At 44.2% G+C, this 17,376-nt stretch overlaps 1 protein-coding gene across 2 annotated transcripts in view; it reads left to right on the top strand.

Moving 5' to 3' along the window:
* Nucleotides 1-17,376, top strand: part of arl15a (ADP-ribosylation factor-like 15a) — an 89,706-nt gene that overhangs the window by 20,713 nt on the left and 51,617 nt on the right. For both annotated transcript variants that reach the window (XM_035165146.2, XM_035165145.2), the window contains exons 2-3: nucleotides 15,313-15,457; nucleotides 16,882-16,941. In XM_035165146.2, coding sequence (XP_035021037.1) covers nucleotides 15,313-15,457; nucleotides 16,882-16,941 — 205 coding nt within the window. The remainder of the gene's footprint in view (nucleotides 1-15,312; nucleotides 15,458-16,881; nucleotides 16,942-17,376) is intronic.

Here is a 17,376-nt window from a genome sequence, read left to right as displayed (position 1 = left end):
ACTCACTTTTATGAACTATCTCAGCTCTTGCCTGTTGTTTGTTTGTCTCTCAGTCCAGTGTATCCGGCTAGAATGACTGTTTCATTGTGGTCAGCCCATCAGAAGAGTATCTGTGGTTGAAACTCTGCTTTGTGGTTTCACAATTCCTCTTCAGTAATTACGCTGAGGATGATTGACCATCCAGTAGGTGTCAGGCTAATGCAGAGCAAACATGCACTGAAGACTCCTGAATGATACAAATTTTCCTTTTTGATACCTTACTTTACAACATCCCTATTACATATTTGTATTTAGCTGTTGTTTTAGGCAGTTAAATTATCAGCTGAGTTATATTAATAACATATATTGAGTTATCTGCCCGTCCTTGTAAAGACAGATGATGGATTTGTATAAAGTTATACGATTTTTGTCCTCTTTGAAGTAGAAGAGACATGTGGTGTCCATTGGCTGTAGTCGAACACTCTCTGTGTGGGATTTAGTCTTGCAGTTTGTATAGTGGTAGCTTGCATACACATTTTCCTGATTTTGTCCACAGACTTTTCTATCTTCACCATCTTTCACACACATGTTCGCTGCAGTCAGAAAGTATTAGGACAGTGGCACATGTTCTGCGGTGTTGGCTTTGTACTCAGACACATTGGATTTGAAATAAAACAGACTATAAGGTTAAAGTGCTGTCTCTCAGCAATGATTTGAGGGTGTACAGGCACCTCAGTGTATGAATCATAGTCCCCATCTTCAAAAATCCAGGGGACATAAATATGACTGGAGTTAACAGAATCATGAACTCATCATGGTTTGTTATCTTCCCTGGTGATGATATCCCAGGCCTGTTCTGCAGCCTGCTTCACTTAAGTCTTGATGTAAGAGCTTTTTTACCATATGATCACTTTCTTCAGCAAGTGAAAGGCATCAGTATAATTGAGGACACACAAAGACTGGGCCAATCATGAGTGCTCCTTTTGTTGTTTAAAAACAAACAAACAAACAAAGCCCCCTCTCTGATGGCTTTGGACGCTTTGTTGGATATTCAGGGTCAGTGTCTGGACACTACTATAGTTAGACATCACACCACTCTGCACTGTAAATGCTTATTTTCTGTACTATTTTAAAAACAATGTGCAGGAGTACTCAGACCAACATCATTTTAACACTTTCTTACGGCACACACACACACACACACACACACACAGCTAGGTGCAGTGGAACCACACTGACCCCGTCTATCTCCTGGATCAATCCTCAGCACAGGCTTGTTGCATATGGATGTGCTGTATATATATACAACACCTGAATGTTCACATATAGCATTTCCTTTGGACCCGGCGGTGTGTAAGCATGTCACTGGATGATCCAAATGTAATTGCAGGCATCATCCCTCAGTTTGGCACCAGAGCAGCTTTGCTTAGGTGGGTTTGGACCCATGGAGACCGCAATCTGGTTCTGATTTACTTAATGGCTTTGAGACTGTTGTTCTTGAGCAGTTTGCTTTGCAGGGGAAATAGCTCAGGAAAATAAAATAACAAACAAGCAAGCGGCTCAAAAGCAAATGTGGTGTGTAAACAGTTCCCCGGCGGCGTTTGATTGGTCTTCACAACTGTGGCCATTTCATGGAGCCACTCCCCGAACCCCCAGCAACCTCATCCCTCCACAATTAGTGGGAGGTGAATGGGTTTATATGGAGAGTTGAGGGGGAACCAGTTAAAGTTGGCATCCATAACAGACTCCTCACAAAAGAGGTCTCCCCCTTAAAAGGTGGTGAAACTGTGTACCTGACCCAAACACGACGCATTGATAGAGGCATTTGTCAAAAAATGGCGCCGATGGGGTGAGGAAGGGTAGGTGAAAGTGGATTTGAGGTTTTGAGGCTGGCCCTACAAAGAGTCCGCCAGCCACAACGGAGGGGCCCAAAGCGTGTGATTATTAATTACCAATGGCTTCCCAGCCTTTGGAAATCAGGGGGCCGCAGGCATCAGATGTGTGGAAGAGGCAGAGGAGCGAAAGACCTGTCATTATCATCACAGAAACAATGCTCGAATTTGGCTGTCATGCATTTTTGCCTAATTGACTGTTTTGATGCAGGTTTTTTTTCTCCATTTTGTTTTTGAGGGGGCACTGATGCCCCCCCACTCCCCGGTCTTGATGAGGAGAACTTGGTGGGCTTTCAGCGTCACCCAGCAAGAACCTTCCGGAGGTTCTTTGATGGCAAGAAAAGCCCCTGGAGATCTCAGGGGCCTCATTGGCCTCCATTTATGTATCAGCACCGTAACACTCCATTTTTGATTCCTGACAAGAAATGAGTGAGGAGAAAAAGTAATGTATGGAAGGCATACAGTCTGTGTATGTGCTATATGGTGTATGTGTGTGTGCGCGTGTACGCACGAGCGGCCGAGTGGTACTTTTTTGTGTGTGTGTGAGACTGCAATGAAAGGGGGAGGCCAGGGACCCACAAACCACATGAGGGGTCTCCTAATTTGCATAATTAACTGTTGACACTAACTGTGCTTAATGAAGGCCTATTGAAGTCATTGACCCTTTTACACAGCCAGCCCCTGGGAATGAGACAGAGGCTCCTCCGGCAAAGGTTAAAACAATGTGTCTGGTTAACTTCTGACAAACGCGCCGAAACGCCCCAAAGTCTCAAAGATTCATGCTCAATGGTCGAGGTTATGGCGCAGAACGACCTGCGATTTCCCAGAGCTGAAACACCACCAGATGTTTGGTGCTGGTTACTCATCGCTCATTATTTGTTTTTTGTTCGACAGAAATTGCCCGGTCACAATTTCCTCTGGGATATGTGTAAGCAACTTTGATAGCAGAGTTCCCTTTCGGTAATATTAACAGTTCCAAAGAACTTGTTGTTGTTTTTCTCCATCCAAAAGGTTTTGTTTGGATTACGCAAGATTACACTTAAATTCCTTCATGCAGGTCCACGAAATTTGGCTGAAGGGACATGGGTCAAATTTATTATGTTTTGTTTTGGACCCAGGACATTTTCCCTAGAATTTAACATTGCAAGGGCGTTTTCCCAGAGAACAATTCATGGATCTTGAAAAAACTCTGATATATTTAGAGGACTGATATCTCCTGTTTGTAATTTAGTGCAGCTTGATTGAATTTAAAGGGACTGTTGGGCCTTTGCGGATGTATTGGTCGAGATATATGCTCCCCAGTCAGTTTAGATTTTATTGATCTTGTTACTAACATGATTCTTAGGAAAATGACATTTTTAACACAGTGTTTAATCTGTTTTCTAAACAATGTTAGTCAGACATTGAGTATTTGACGTCCCTCCACACACACACACACACACACACACACACACACACACACACACACACACACACACACACACACACACACACACACACACAGGTGCACAGACACAGTTTACGTTGTGTGTGTTTATTAAGTATTTAATGTATTATATTTTAAAGCAACTTTACAAAAACGTTGCCACTGGGTTCACTCTTGAGTTATATCTAACACTAACCTATAGATAGCGTTGTCTGGGGAAGCGAGTTGTATTTGGGTTGCATGTGTAACTCCATTATTAGAAGAGGGTGGCACCGGCCACGTTTTGGCCAATAAAACAGCAGAAATGAAGTGAAAGCCTACAGTGTGTTAACTGGAGATGAATAGCAAGAGTAGGCTGTGACCAGTGCTTGTATTGTGGAAAACACACTCGCACACAGACAAACCACTTGGCATGTGGCTGTGATCCCTTCATACATGCTTGTAAATTATTTATTTAGTTGTTTTCTATTAAAAAGTTAGTAAAATCCGTATTTAAACTACTTTTATAAAAATCTGCTCAGTGGTTTGTCTGATGCATCGAACTGGAGGTAGACACAGTTCATCTGGATACAAGACACTGAAAAGGTCATCTTCACAAGACACACTGTAGTTACACAACGACGTAGCGTTTAAATGTAACTGTGGCACTCTGGATCACCTGTAAAATATAATGCAAAGGATATGCACATTAGAAATGGAGTACTCACTGTGTTGTCACAGTTATCAAAGATTTTAAGACAGCAGCCGACCGACAGACAAAAACCGTCTGTTAGGGGAACTTGTCAAACATCAGAGCCATCTTTATGTGTTATGACTAATTTCTTCTTACGCTTCTGAAACCACTTGGTCCTCCCTTAATGTCTGTCAATCCTCTAGGGTCATGACACTTCTCTTCCTGAAAATGCCCCTCTGTTCTCCTTTTGGCGTCACTGTTAGTAGTTGACTCCTATTAATGGCTTTTCCATTTTGTTGGTCTTAAAAGCCTCCAGAGGCCTATCTACCATTCCTGTCTAAGGTCTGTCGAACAGAGGGATTCTCTCTCTCTGTGTCTTTAGTTTGTCATAGGCCGCCAAAGAAAGCTTTTCTCTCCTTCCCTCTTAATCCACACACTTTGACGTGTTCAACGAGGTCACTGGGGATGTTATGAATGATCATTGTGAATCTGTTTGCGTTGAAAAGGCCTTTCCAGTCTCCCCCACCCCCCCCACCTCCGCTCATCAACCTAATTCTCGGCTACCGCACAATGTATAAAAACAGATTTATTGTTCAGTTGGTCCCCATCAGGTTTTTTTTTCCCCAAAGGGGCCTAGAAATAGTTGATGGGAAGGGGTCTTTCACATATAAGGACAATGTCCTTAAGTTTGAAACTTTCCCACACTTGTTTCAGAAAGGGGCCCTAAGATGTGTTTTTATCAAAAATTGAGTTTGTCATCAATAGATAGATGCTCTATGAATATATATTATAACTGATGTAAGTGGGGCAAGTACCCTCCCCATCCACCCACCCTTTTTATGTCTATGAGATGGGGCGCCCCCCACCCCCCTTGGTTCTTGCACACTGGTTTGAGGGCCTTCAAAAGGGGGCCCCTCAAGCTTTGATCCTCTATATGGGTGCGGAAAAACATCTTTTTGCCCTACACTGTGCCCAGGAAACCAAAGTTTTTGCCGCCGCCGTATGCTAATGCAGCCAAGCTAATCACCCTACCCAATTACAAGATTTATATACCGTAATGGCACCCAGTGGTACCCCTTCAGCCCTTCAGTTCTGTGGCCCCTTATCTACCCTCCGGATGTCCCATGGAGCAAAGGTGTCTTCTGTCTGTGAATGCAGCTGCCTTGCCACCACCTCAGCCTCGAGCTTTCTTTTACAAAAAGAGGGTAACATGAAAACAAAATCCCGTGGGTGGGCCCCTTAATGCTGTCCCTCTCATTCTCCATCTAATGTACTTTTCAAGTAAATGTCGTGAAACACACAGTAGCTCTAAGGTGGACTCCAGACAGATAAATGTGTTGGGGGGGAGCTGCGGCCCCTCAGTCTCCTCAGCATGTCTAGGGGACCTGCTGCTTGGATTATATTTCTCCTATCAATATCTTACCCATCAAACCCATTTCATCTTCTCCCCATCATATTAAATAGTTCCCTCAGTGTGACTATAATTTCATACTTCAAAAACGCATCCTCATTTGTCATCCCTTGTTTTTCTTCTTTCTCTGCCTTCAGCCTGGTAAAATGTAATGTCTAGTAGTGTGTGTGTGTGTGTGTGTGTGTGTGGGTGGGTGTGGGTGGGGGGGTGATGGAGGGACCACAAAGGTTATGAACTCCGTTGATGAGGGGACATTTGTAAGAAACTGAGTGTTTGTGCTAAGCGATAGTGAAAGTTCGACCCCAGACTGCACCGTAGCCCACTCCTGGCCCCTCTGAATGGGACATACATGGAGCCTGTGAAGTGCTGGCTGAACCCGCCAGAGCTCTTGGATCTTTCCCAGCTTCTCCTCAGGTGAACTCTTGTCCTGCTTGTTTAACGGGGGAACATGTTCTTCCCAAATAAAAGCACAGTAATTCAAAAGACAATCTATTTTTTCCTTGAACTTAACACGAGATGTATTCCATAACTGTTCTTTCCAACTTCACTCGTAGACAGTGAACATGAACGATGAAGGGAAACACCATCTCAGATATTAAACTTAAAAAAGCCTGTGCATACTTAACTCTGGGAAACAGAACTTTTGGATTTGAGCAAAACATATTTCTTATTAGCTTCAAAGAGAGATGGAGAGTTATGGGTAATTCAAAACATTCAAAAGGGCAATTTCAGGTGTTGCAGGTTCGTTTATGAATATAATTGCTTCTCGAACAAAATATTTTTCTCACATTAGTCTGTCCCTGAGGTAATCAGCGTGAATCAGTCCATGCCCTCCTGGACAGTCTTGAGAGTGTAGGTACTGTCGGTTTGCTTTGACCTGACAGATGGCATTGTTTTTACAAAATGGATAAAGGCAATCTCATTCAAATGGGAACCATTAAAAATAACTTAAATTGTGGCAGTGGAATTCTTTATTTACGTGTTATAACCAAGAGATTTTAGTGTTTGATTTTTAACACTATTGGTGTGGTTTCCAGTTTAGTTTTTTGCATTGGTGGCTCATGTGCCTGTTTTGCTAGTGGGGGAAGTAACAGAAACAGGAGTTAAATTAATCACGATGCTTATTTGCAGTGCACATTTGTTGTCTTGTCCAAATTCTTAATACATCTGTAAACTGTATTTCATTATTGACATGACAGTCTTTAATACAGGTTTTCATTGCACAGGAATGTTGACCAGACCACCTTCAAATATTACCTGTTGTCCAGCAATTTGCCTCTAGTGATACTGTCATTCATTCAATTAAAAAAAACATTTCAGGCACTTTAAAGGTCAGAGCCTTTGCAATGGCTTAGGGAAGGGTGCACTTGTACTAGTGTTTGTGTGCCTGTATGTGTGTGTATGTGAACCACAGCAGCGGGCACTTACTGCCACTTCCAGATGGTGCTGGAAACAAACAGGGCTACGCTGTAGGACCCCTCAATAGGACCGTCTAGACTGGTCCCTGACCAGACAGATACAGCCTCCCATCAAATTAGCGTTTGTCAGATTTATGGTAATGGTCCGCAACAGTCTTCCTGTCAGTGACATCAAGATTTACAGCACTGACACCCACCCATGACCCCCCTGCTACACACTACATATATGCCATCCTCATCCTGACTGTTCCCTTTATCCTACAAATGCACCCTCCCCTGCCCCGGCCGCTTTCGCTCTCTCCATCTTTCTTTTCTTAGACCTTGCTCGTTGCTGCCGAACAACTCTTGCCTGCCACCAGGCCTTGTCTATGCAACTGGGAGGAGAGGTTGTGGAAATGGTTGTGTGTGTATGTCGGGGAGGTTCGTGCGAATGCTGAGGCCATCAAGTCCCCCAGTCTCCCTCTCTGAAAGCATCACAACCCCAGTGGCAAAACCACCCAAGCCCCCTCTGCCTCCTCAACAATGGCTTGTGTCAGGGTTTCCTGTTAATCCTCTGTGATGAAGCTGGAGTGTTTTTTGGGGTGAAGGGTTGGGGAGGAGGGTGAGGTGGTAGTGCAGAGAAGCTTGAGGGGGTGTAGTTTGGGGGTGATACTGAGTGTTTGGGAGTTTAGAGGGTGAGGAGCAGAGGGGAAGAAGGGATACATTATTGGTGGTGGTGGTGGTGGTGGAGTGTGAGTGGAGGACAGACAGAGAGCCCCATGTATGCGGATTAGCGTCGCCCCCTCTTTCATGTCGGCGTTTTTGGGTGGTAACCCGATCCCCGGGCCCTAGCACCAGTGAGCCCAGTGGGAAAGGCTTCCTGACAGATATCCCGTCCATTCTCAGCCCAAATGTTTTTCCAAGGCTCCTCCTCTGTCTTTGATCCTGCCTCCTCCTCAACCACGCAGGGTCACAAGCTGCCATGTCAGGCCAGAGAGGAGCGGGCCGGCACTGGAGCTGCTCACCGAGGAGGGGAAGGGAGAGGGGGTCACTCTCATCTGTCCTTCACAAATCTTGCCACATATTCCTGACTTGTCTTGGTTGTCTTTCAAAGATGACCTTACACTCCAGATGGCCGCTGTCACGTCACCTCATTCAGTCAGATTAAACCTGCACCTCTGTTAGTAAATAGCAGGCCATACTCATCTGTTTTTCTGTTTGTTCCTGGGACTGTGTTCACTATGACGAAACTCATTCTTCTGGGAATGTTTTGGTATTTTAGGCAGGATGCCATCCTTCTTCAGTCCTGTGTTGTATATAATAACTCTTGCTCGAGAGAAAAACTGAAATATCGCCCTGGAAATGTACAGTTTTACAGCTATTTGACTGTTTTTTTATATGGTTGTTTTCATTTTTTAGTGGTGAGATGATTAGAGGATATAAATTCAGTCACAGTCTCCAGTTACAGTAATGCATGTCTTCTTACCTCTGCAGTGCAATAACTGCAGTGTGTTCCAGCAGAAAGCTGGGGGGCGCTCCAAGTTCACACTGTGGATTGCTGTGTGTGCGCGCACGTGTGTGTTCCAGCTTGTCTCCTTGTCCAGACACCTTAGCATCAGGGCAATAGTGTTTGAGCTCTGAAACGAGGGCCAGACAGACAGAAGTGGGATGAATGAATTGGGTAACAGGGGTGGAGAGAGAGAGAGAGAGAGAGAGAGAGAGAGAGAGAGAGAGAGAGAGAGAGAGAGAGAGAGAGAGAGAGAGAGAGAGAGAGAGAGAGAGAGAGAGAGAGAGAGCTTCAGAATAAGGGGATGATGTGCCTGCAGAACAGTGACAAGCAAATCAGCTTTAAAACAGGGCCTCCCCTACACACACAGACATGAAGGCATAATGGGTTGTTTTGTCGACTTAAGTAAGACACGGTCTACTTCACCAGACGGGATATTGAGCTGGTGCAGACAGGGTCATCTTGTTATTGCTGTATGTCTGTCATTACAGTCCAGTAGGTCTCTGTGATATTGTGTTTTAAGCTGTTGAAGTCAGCAGTAAACATATATTTATCATTCACTGCATCAAAAATATTCCACACAACTAGATATGCATTGTTGATACATGGAATTGGAGTGATGCGTACCCCCCAAATGTTTCAGTGTATTTTGTATGTGTGTTTGTGTGTGTGTAGGTGTCTGTGTTTGCACAGGGATCTATTTCTGATGCGGGGGTAATGAATGGCACCTGTTTAGTCTCCTTAGTTGGCCACCATTTTTGAAGTGCAGTAAATCTTGTATTTCATCACCCGCAGCTACAGTTGAAAGCGTATCACAGTGCTCACTGCCAAATACGCATTTTGTTTGTTTAATCTCGCAATTGAGGTTTCAAGAAACCAGTCAATCATGCCTGTAGTGACAAGCATCGTGCATCCAGTATCATCTCACGTGCACCTTCAGGGAAGAGAATGTGCTGTCACGAGAGGCAAGCGGAGGTAGTTAAAGGGCTGGTGGAGGAAGTGTTCAAAACATCAGGAGGACGTTAGTAACCCGATGTCTTGGTCGGTAAATATTTGTTATGTTATGAAGCGGAATAAAGGGCGGTGGGTGGTTTGGCGAGGTGTGGCGGCGGACGCAGGCCTGAAGCTGTCTGTGGTTGGCGCGGTAACAGCTAACCATGGGAAGGGTCCAGTGAGCAGCCTTGTGTGTCTAGCATGTCTCTCTCGCCCCTTAACGAGAATGGCATGCAGTGTGCCCCACTCACCCCCTTCCCTCACTGTACTGAGCCACACTGTGTCCCACCGTGCACCCCCCATCCAGCTTCAAAGCGGCAAATAACAACAACAACTGAAGGGGGAGAAGATGAATGAGGATGAATGAATGTGCCCCTTCCACCCCCCCCTTGCGCGCACACCCCCTCTACCTCCCTGGCTCCCCTCTACCCTTCCCTCTGTCCCTGACGGACTGTCTTCGTACATGCCCTTCTCTGCTACCGCCCTCTGCTTACCCCTGGTTTTGCAGGCCTGTGTTATGACTGTGGCCGGTGTGTATTACACACATATCTGTTAGCGCCACTCCTCCGTCGGGATGCCCATATAAAGGACTGTCATTTTCAAAGGTCAGGCGTGAGCCCTGCACACAAGTGTTGTCCCGACACTTGGTCTGGAAAAATAAAAACGGCTTGCTTGACCATCCGTGTCCTGTGTCTGTCTACGTTGGCTCTGTCTCGCAGAGACCAGTGTCTCGGATGTCCTTTCCCTTTTCTCCTCCCTCCTCCCTCCTCTTCTTTCCCTCGCTAGTGCCACTGTTGTCGGGAAATCAAGATACCCACCTTGTGTCACTTGGCAGCCAAGGAGGAAGTCGTGGATTGCTATTTGGTGTGCCTATCTATTGGAACAGGAAATAAATGTGATACCACAGATTTGAATAGACATTATTACACTCATTAGCACCATTGCTGGACCGAGTGCAAACTGTTCATATCCGTTGGTCTGTAACCTACCTTTCAAAACACAGACGTGTTCCGCAAGGACACGACCCACAGATTTTTATTCTGAGTGCACATGATTTGTGTATCTGAGGCTTATTTAAAAAAAAGAATGCACTTATGAATTATTCTGCGAGTGCTCTACATCCTGGTTAACCATAATCATAGTTTCCAGACTAATTAATGAAATAATATTTTGCTTTGTGTGTTTGCTTTGTCAACATGCCATGGACGGTCAGCAACAGCACTTACGTTAGCAGCTATGCCTCTGGATTTTCATCATGAAAGCTAAAAGCGGTCGGCATGCCCACTATGCCTCTAGTGACTGGAAGCTAAATGCTGCACACACTATTACATATCAGTGCAACTCGCAGGAATACAACAAATTCTAACACTAATACCAATGAAATTCTACCATTTTTAACAGCAACAACACAACTTCAAAAATAGTTCATGTTGTTTTGCATGGCTGCACCATTTGTTCAAATGGAAAATTCATATTTATTGTTAATAAATGTGTCATTCAGACTGATATATTTGGTATTTTTGGAAACAGATTTGTCATAACTTACTTGCTTAACAATCCGTGATGTTAAATGTTCATAAACTCATCTACCAAGTTGTGTATTATAAGTGCGGAATTTGTTATGTTTGGATAATGTTAGCCAAACATCTGGATAAACACAGTGCTACCTAATGATCCGAAAAACTGCTAATCTCTTCTGGGCAAAGCCGTGGATAAATGATGTGGTTGTCCTGAGTATTCCAGCAACGGCATTAGTCCATGATGGACACCTGCAAGCACCGTGAAGAAGCAGTAGTGGTGTTGGATAACAATTAAATCAAAATGTACTTAGACACAGCAGAGAATATAAAAACATTTAGCAGGAGAATTTGTTGGCCTTACGCTACGTGTATTCTTTTACGGCCCCAATGTTTAGTCATTATTTCACAACTGAAGCGAGTAGAAAACCAGTCCAAAGGAACTAGAAGCTTGTTGGGATACCTCAATGGGGAAAATGCTGTCATGTCACTGCCCGTTTTCCTGTCCTGTGGTCTCTTAACGGCAGCCAGAGAGTACGAGAGTGAAACATGAACTAGTCTGCTGCAGTGGTAGCGGCTCCCTCTAACCCACATTTATTACCTCTAAAAATACAAAGTGGTTTTCTAAAAAGAGCCTGGCTCCTGTTCTGTCCAACTACGTCAGGTGAATTTGCAACACCATGGGTTATGACTCACTGAGAAAAACAGTTTTATCTGAATGGTTCAACGTTCGTTTGAAGTGGCTCAACGCGGTGCATTGATCTTTTTCCATCTACATTCAGTTCAAACATCCACGGATATGTGATGTCGGCAGTATGCAAATCGACCTACGGTCACTCGAGGTCAGCAGGCTGCAGGGTGGTGCTGGTTAGGCTGCATGCTGGAGAAGGGAAGAGGCTGATGCAATCCACATCTCGGTGTATTGTCATTGATTCAATACATAAAAAATATGAAACAACTACTAATGTGATACAAGTGATTTGTAGTGCCAAAGAAAATGCTCAGGATTAAAACCAAAGCATAGTGTAATGTGCCATAGCTGCTGTCTGCAGACCGATGGAAGTTGCACTTTCCGCTGGTAGAATAACTCAGCAGTGAGCTGAGCGTTTATATTCACAGCAGCACGAAATATTTTGGAAAGTTCATGTCTCTTGTCAAATTGTCTGTTTATCTTGAAAAAGTGCCAAACATTTGATGTGAAGTATTCTAGTGAAACGTGTAGCTTTTCACTACTTCATGTCAATCCGACTTGACCGGACACGCCTCCAACTCACTAGAGACTTGGCCGAGAGACTCGTTGAGAATCGTCCCCAGACGGCAGTGGAGACTAGAGGAGCGAGCTGGAGAAACAGCTTTGAGAGAGGGATTAAATGTAAATGTAAATATGAAATGATTGTTCACAAATTGTTGGATGCTTCTATAAATAATAAAGGCATAGCGCCTCTGCTAGTAGTTAGATATAAATAGATCAGACAGTAAGAATCTGCTAATCTCACCATGCCTATGCTGTAGCATGAGGATTGTTTGAAGGAAACACTGGAGAACAATGAACTGTGGTAATTATTTTATTTTCATACCATGGATATAGGGAATATGGGCTCTACCATCATTAACACCTGGCTAAATGCTGTTAAGTTTAAACGTCTGTATCTTTGAAGCTGACCCACCCACGTACAACTCACTGGTGGCTTCTGTTCTTGTGTATTTGAGCTCTGGTTTGCTGCCAGGAGGCCCAGTTATGTCACCCATTAAACGTCTCGACATCTTTTTCAAATTGTACGCCTGGGGTGGCTTTTTTTTTTTCTTCCATTCTTTCTGTCGTGCATCTTCTAAGGAGACATTTAATCTGAAAAAATGCAGCCTGGCTATGTCTTAAGTGATATATGTTGTCGGCAGTGTTTCCCATTTACATAAAGCCGAGCTAATCAGCTTTCACAACAACAGTGAGGTAATGTCTTGGCAGGTCTCTCAGTGAAGCACAATTAAAACATGTCCAATCCTATAAGAGGCAACCAATCGATAAAGTCTAGGAATGGCAGACTTTTTATGGAGAGTGCTCTGGCAAGGAGTGGCAAGTTTTTTTTTTTTTCTTTGGAGATTGCCTTTTTAATGCACAGGTGGCCTCATAGTAGTAGTTTATTGGTACCTTAAAAAACAAGGAAGCAAAGCTGGCACATGTGTGACAGTACTCGTGAGATTACTTTTATATCTCAGTCATTTCCATGTTGTGTGAACGTCACTCAAACAACATTTGGAGAACCGTTGAATGTTCAATTCAATTTCCAGTTTTAATCACAGCTTGTTTGTTTGGATGCCTTGAAAAGCAATGGAGGCGGTTGTCATAGCACAGAGTCTCTCGGCCTCAGTGACACAGCACAACTGATCATTGAGTATGTAGTTAACAGGGGAGGGGGCCTGGCTCGAGGTAAGCAAAGGCCTTTGGACATATTTTTATTTTCTCCTCTGCCTTTTGACCAAACTCTCCTCGTCAATCTTGTGCTGTCCAAGAGGGCCAGAGGTGGGAGCGCACATCTTTCTCTCTCTCACAGGGGCCACTGTGTACGTGGGGACTGCAGGGTCAGGCCCTGGATGCTCCTTCGGTAAGGGTTGTGCAATCTGAATTGTACAGGGCGGGAGGGAGGGAGGTGGGAGCTGTCGTGTCTGACTGCTCCCACATTTCCAACTGCGGCAGCAACCTTCTTTGTTGCCGTCATACACCGGGTCGAATAATAATATTTTTAATTTAATTTTACTGGGAAAATAAACAAGAGTTGTACGACTCCACTTCCTTCACATCTCCTCGCCCTAACCACTTGCTTCCTGATGGCTTAGAGCACTGACAGCAGATTTCACCTTCTCAAATCTTTACATGTAGCTTGAGGGAAGGTAGATGATGCGGGGGCGAAGATAGCATGGAAGAGAATAGAATGACCTCATCAAACCAAGTTTTTACATGTGTTCCCCCATCTGACACAAATGTGTTTCTGATCTTACCGTTTTTCTGGAGAGGGGAATGTTTCCTGTTTGAGTAGACTGCTGGGTTCACCGAGGAGTCGGGGGGTCGGGTTGCTCAGCCAACGTCTGGTTCTGTTGAAGAAGATTCCCCACATCTCCATCAAACAGCAGCTCTGTTTTGGCACGGCTCTGAAAACTGACCCTGGTGGTCACGTTCGTCTGGGGGTCTGCGGGAGAATCGAGACCGAAACACTCTTTACTGCTGCCGTGTTCTTCTAAAATCTGAAAGAAATGATGGTTGCGTCTCCTAACATTCTCTGCTTTACTGGGGAAAATGTTTGTTGTCAAAGATCTGAGCTCCAGTTAAAATCTGATTTCAGTAGGAATCTTTGTAGTCGTCAACCAAAACCTAAAACTTGAACATTTGCCAAATATTCTCGACCGTTGACGAAGAATATTTGTTTATCCTCTCGTTTGTTTATATCTGCTTCTCCCCACTGAGGTATACTTAATACTTAATGGCATGCCAAAGCACACCTGGGGAATGTGTGCACAGATGTGCAGCAGTTCATGTACACTTGTCCATGTGTTTTCCTTCCTGTCAGTCTTTGATTGAACAGAGTAGCAGTGGGTTGTGCAGGGTCGTCCCCTGACATGAGCAGTAAGTAATCCTGTGTTGGTGTTCTTCCACCTGAAATGTGATATAGTATATGGGAGAGTGTGTGTGTGTGTGTGTGTGTGTGTGTGTGTGTGTGTGTGTGTGTGTGTGTGTGTGTGTGTGTGTGTGTGTGTGTGTGTGTGTGTGCGCATGCATATGTGTGTGTCTGCCCTGCCTTGTCCAGACTAGTTCCTGTCTTGCTAATAAAAGAGATCTCTTTTTAGTTTTGGATACCGATCTCCCCACACAGGTTTAAAGATCTCATTCACGGTTCACACTGCATTTGCCCCTTAATGTCTCACAGCAGGCCCTCAGTCCCAGGCTGTGATTCATGGAGTGACAGGTCTGCCTCTGACAGCCATAAGGGCCCAATCAGACAGGGTCCACACACACACACACACACACACACACACACACACACACACAGACACACACAGACACTGCAGACAAAAACATGTTCACCAGTGCTAAGGTGCATGCATGTACCGCTCCCATTTCCTTCCACATCTCTTTTCATGTAGACTTTAACACAATATGACATAATTACATGAAATCAGACCTCTTGCAGTTTTATTCTTGCCATTGCTCTGATTCCTTCTTTTTTTTACTGGAACACGAATAAACCTTTTTTTCTTCTTAAATCAGCTGACAAGCTGGAATCTTTCAGACCTTTGACATGGAGTGGGGTTAAATGCTTCATCATATAAAAACAGCTGTAATGCCCATGGGACTCTTCCTGCAGAGCTGGAGAGACCCCAGTGTTTATTCCAAGATAATTCGTTTTAAGGGTTGCACAATGTGTTGTCATCCCAAATGCAGAGTCTTAATTTAATCTAGCCCATCTCCCCTGGGGGGCATTTTTTTGTTTCCCAATGCATTTATTCTTTTGTTTGTTTTGTTTTAGTGTTTCCGGGCACTGTGCTGTAAAGGACCCCCACCGCCAAGACCCGAGTATGATGTGGTGTGCATTGGCCTGACAGGTGCTGGAAAGACCAGCCTGCTCTCACGCCTCTGTAGTGAGGGCAGTGACGGCATCGTTCCTACAACAGGTAGGTGAGCACAACGTATGGATCAGTGGAAAAACGTCTTTCATTGCGCTTAAATAGAAGCACTCACCCTTCACAGATATACACCTAACTTCCCTCACGTTTGTACTTGCACGTTTTCCAAGCTTCTGAAAAGCTGTCATGTTCCTAGAACAAGTTGTCCTTTGGATTAGAACCACAGATAGATAATTTTGTCCAGGTATTACTGCTCGCCAATAGGGGGAAGCAAGTCTCCAGTATGTCTTTCAAAGCCCCAGCACTCATGCCAGAAACACTCTGCTGGATCTCACTAGCCAATACTCAGCTTCTTTCCTCTAGTCAAGTGGGAGGCTGATGTTAAGTATGTCCAGAAGAGGAGGCTTTTGGGTTAGTACATCATCCTCCTGGTAGTCAACGCTGTGCTTTCCATATACAAAGCGATCCCTAAAGGACATTGACATTCCTCTTTCCTCCCCTGGCTTTGTCAGCAGTCAGCTTTGAGCCGTTGCAGAAAATCTCATTTTAGGTTTAGTCACTGTGCACGTTCACCATTACAAAATAATTCCCAAATGTGCTGCCTGCAAGTGTTGGCGTGTACGTCCCCGTGGCAGGCGGTGATTCAAGGGAGCGAACACTTGTCGGCGCCCACCTTAATGGATAAAACATGCCGATTATTTACCTTAGCAGGGAATTATTTTAGTGAACTTCACTGAAATAAGACTTAGCTGTCAGCACGGTTTGCATCTGCCAACAGCAACAGAGGAAAGATCATGAAGAACAATGAGGGGGAAGTCTCTTGTGGCTCCACCCTCTTCTTACTTCATGATTTTGTATGTTGTAATGTGCTTAAATCCCACATTTAACTGCTAATTCAGATGTTACTATCATAATCTGCCCCCATCTCTCCTCCTGTTTTTGAATCTAACCACAAAAGGAATTCCCCCCAAGACAATTTTGCATGATTTGAGCTGAACGTTAATCCTCACCTTTGTCTTTACTATTTTAATCTGTGTCGCCGCAGAAAACACACCACACGATACATGGTAGCACTTTAGACGTCAGCTCAGACCTCCTCTACCTCCGACGTAGAACAAAACACTTGCTTCACTTGTTTTTCTGTTTTTAACCCGGACCCCACAAAGTGTTATTTTCCTCCATTTATACATCACAATGATGTTGACAGTCCTCTTTGTGTTCACCAGCTGGTAGTTTGGAAAAGGTACATCATCTCCTACAAAGACCAAATGATAAAGTGGATATTTTTTACGTCAGATTTTTTTTTCCCTATCCCTTTTTCTCATTATTAAAAAGCAATTCAGCCAACATTCCTAAATGTTGACTCTCTCTCCTAACATGTGCCGTCCACACACACACACACACACACAACACACACAAACTTAATTTCTTCATGTCATTACAATGTTGGATTTTAATTTTTCTCCCCTCAGGTTTCAGCATCAAAGCAGTGCCATTCCCAAATGCCATCTTGAATGTAAAAGAACTTGGAGGTAAGAGATGCAGCCCATTCTCAATTAAGCTTTCATTTAATCGGACAATTTCCCCTTTCCCCCACGTTAAATCTGCAGTGGGAATTTATTGCTAAATCTGTCTTCTGTGAAATAAAAGTGGCCAGGTAATGATTTTCTTATGGGTCAGCCAAAAACAAGTTATAGCAGCAAAATGTTTTGATCCTCTGTAATTCAAGGAAACCTGTTCTGATATTATCTCTCGCATCTGTCAACAGTTAAGTGTTTATCCAATTATCTGTGTACGCTACAGATGCAAAAGCATGTTTGTTTTTTACCCCCAGTAGCATCACACCTTTCGTACAGACGTCAGACCTGTTAGTGGATAATAAAGTGGCTGGACAACCTGCACCTTGTTATTCCTGGAAATGTACGGCACTCGAGGAAGCTGTTTAATAAGCACAGATGAGGGATCTT

This window comes from Hippoglossus stenolepis, chromosome 9 (assembly GCF_022539355.2).
Source record: "Hippoglossus stenolepis isolate QCI-W04-F060 chromosome 9, HSTE1.2, whole genome shotgun sequence".
In the NCBI taxonomy this organism is placed as follows: Eukaryota; Metazoa; Chordata; class Actinopteri; order Pleuronectiformes; family Pleuronectidae; genus Hippoglossus; species Hippoglossus stenolepis.
This window is presented reverse-complemented; position numbering and strand designations above follow the sequence as displayed.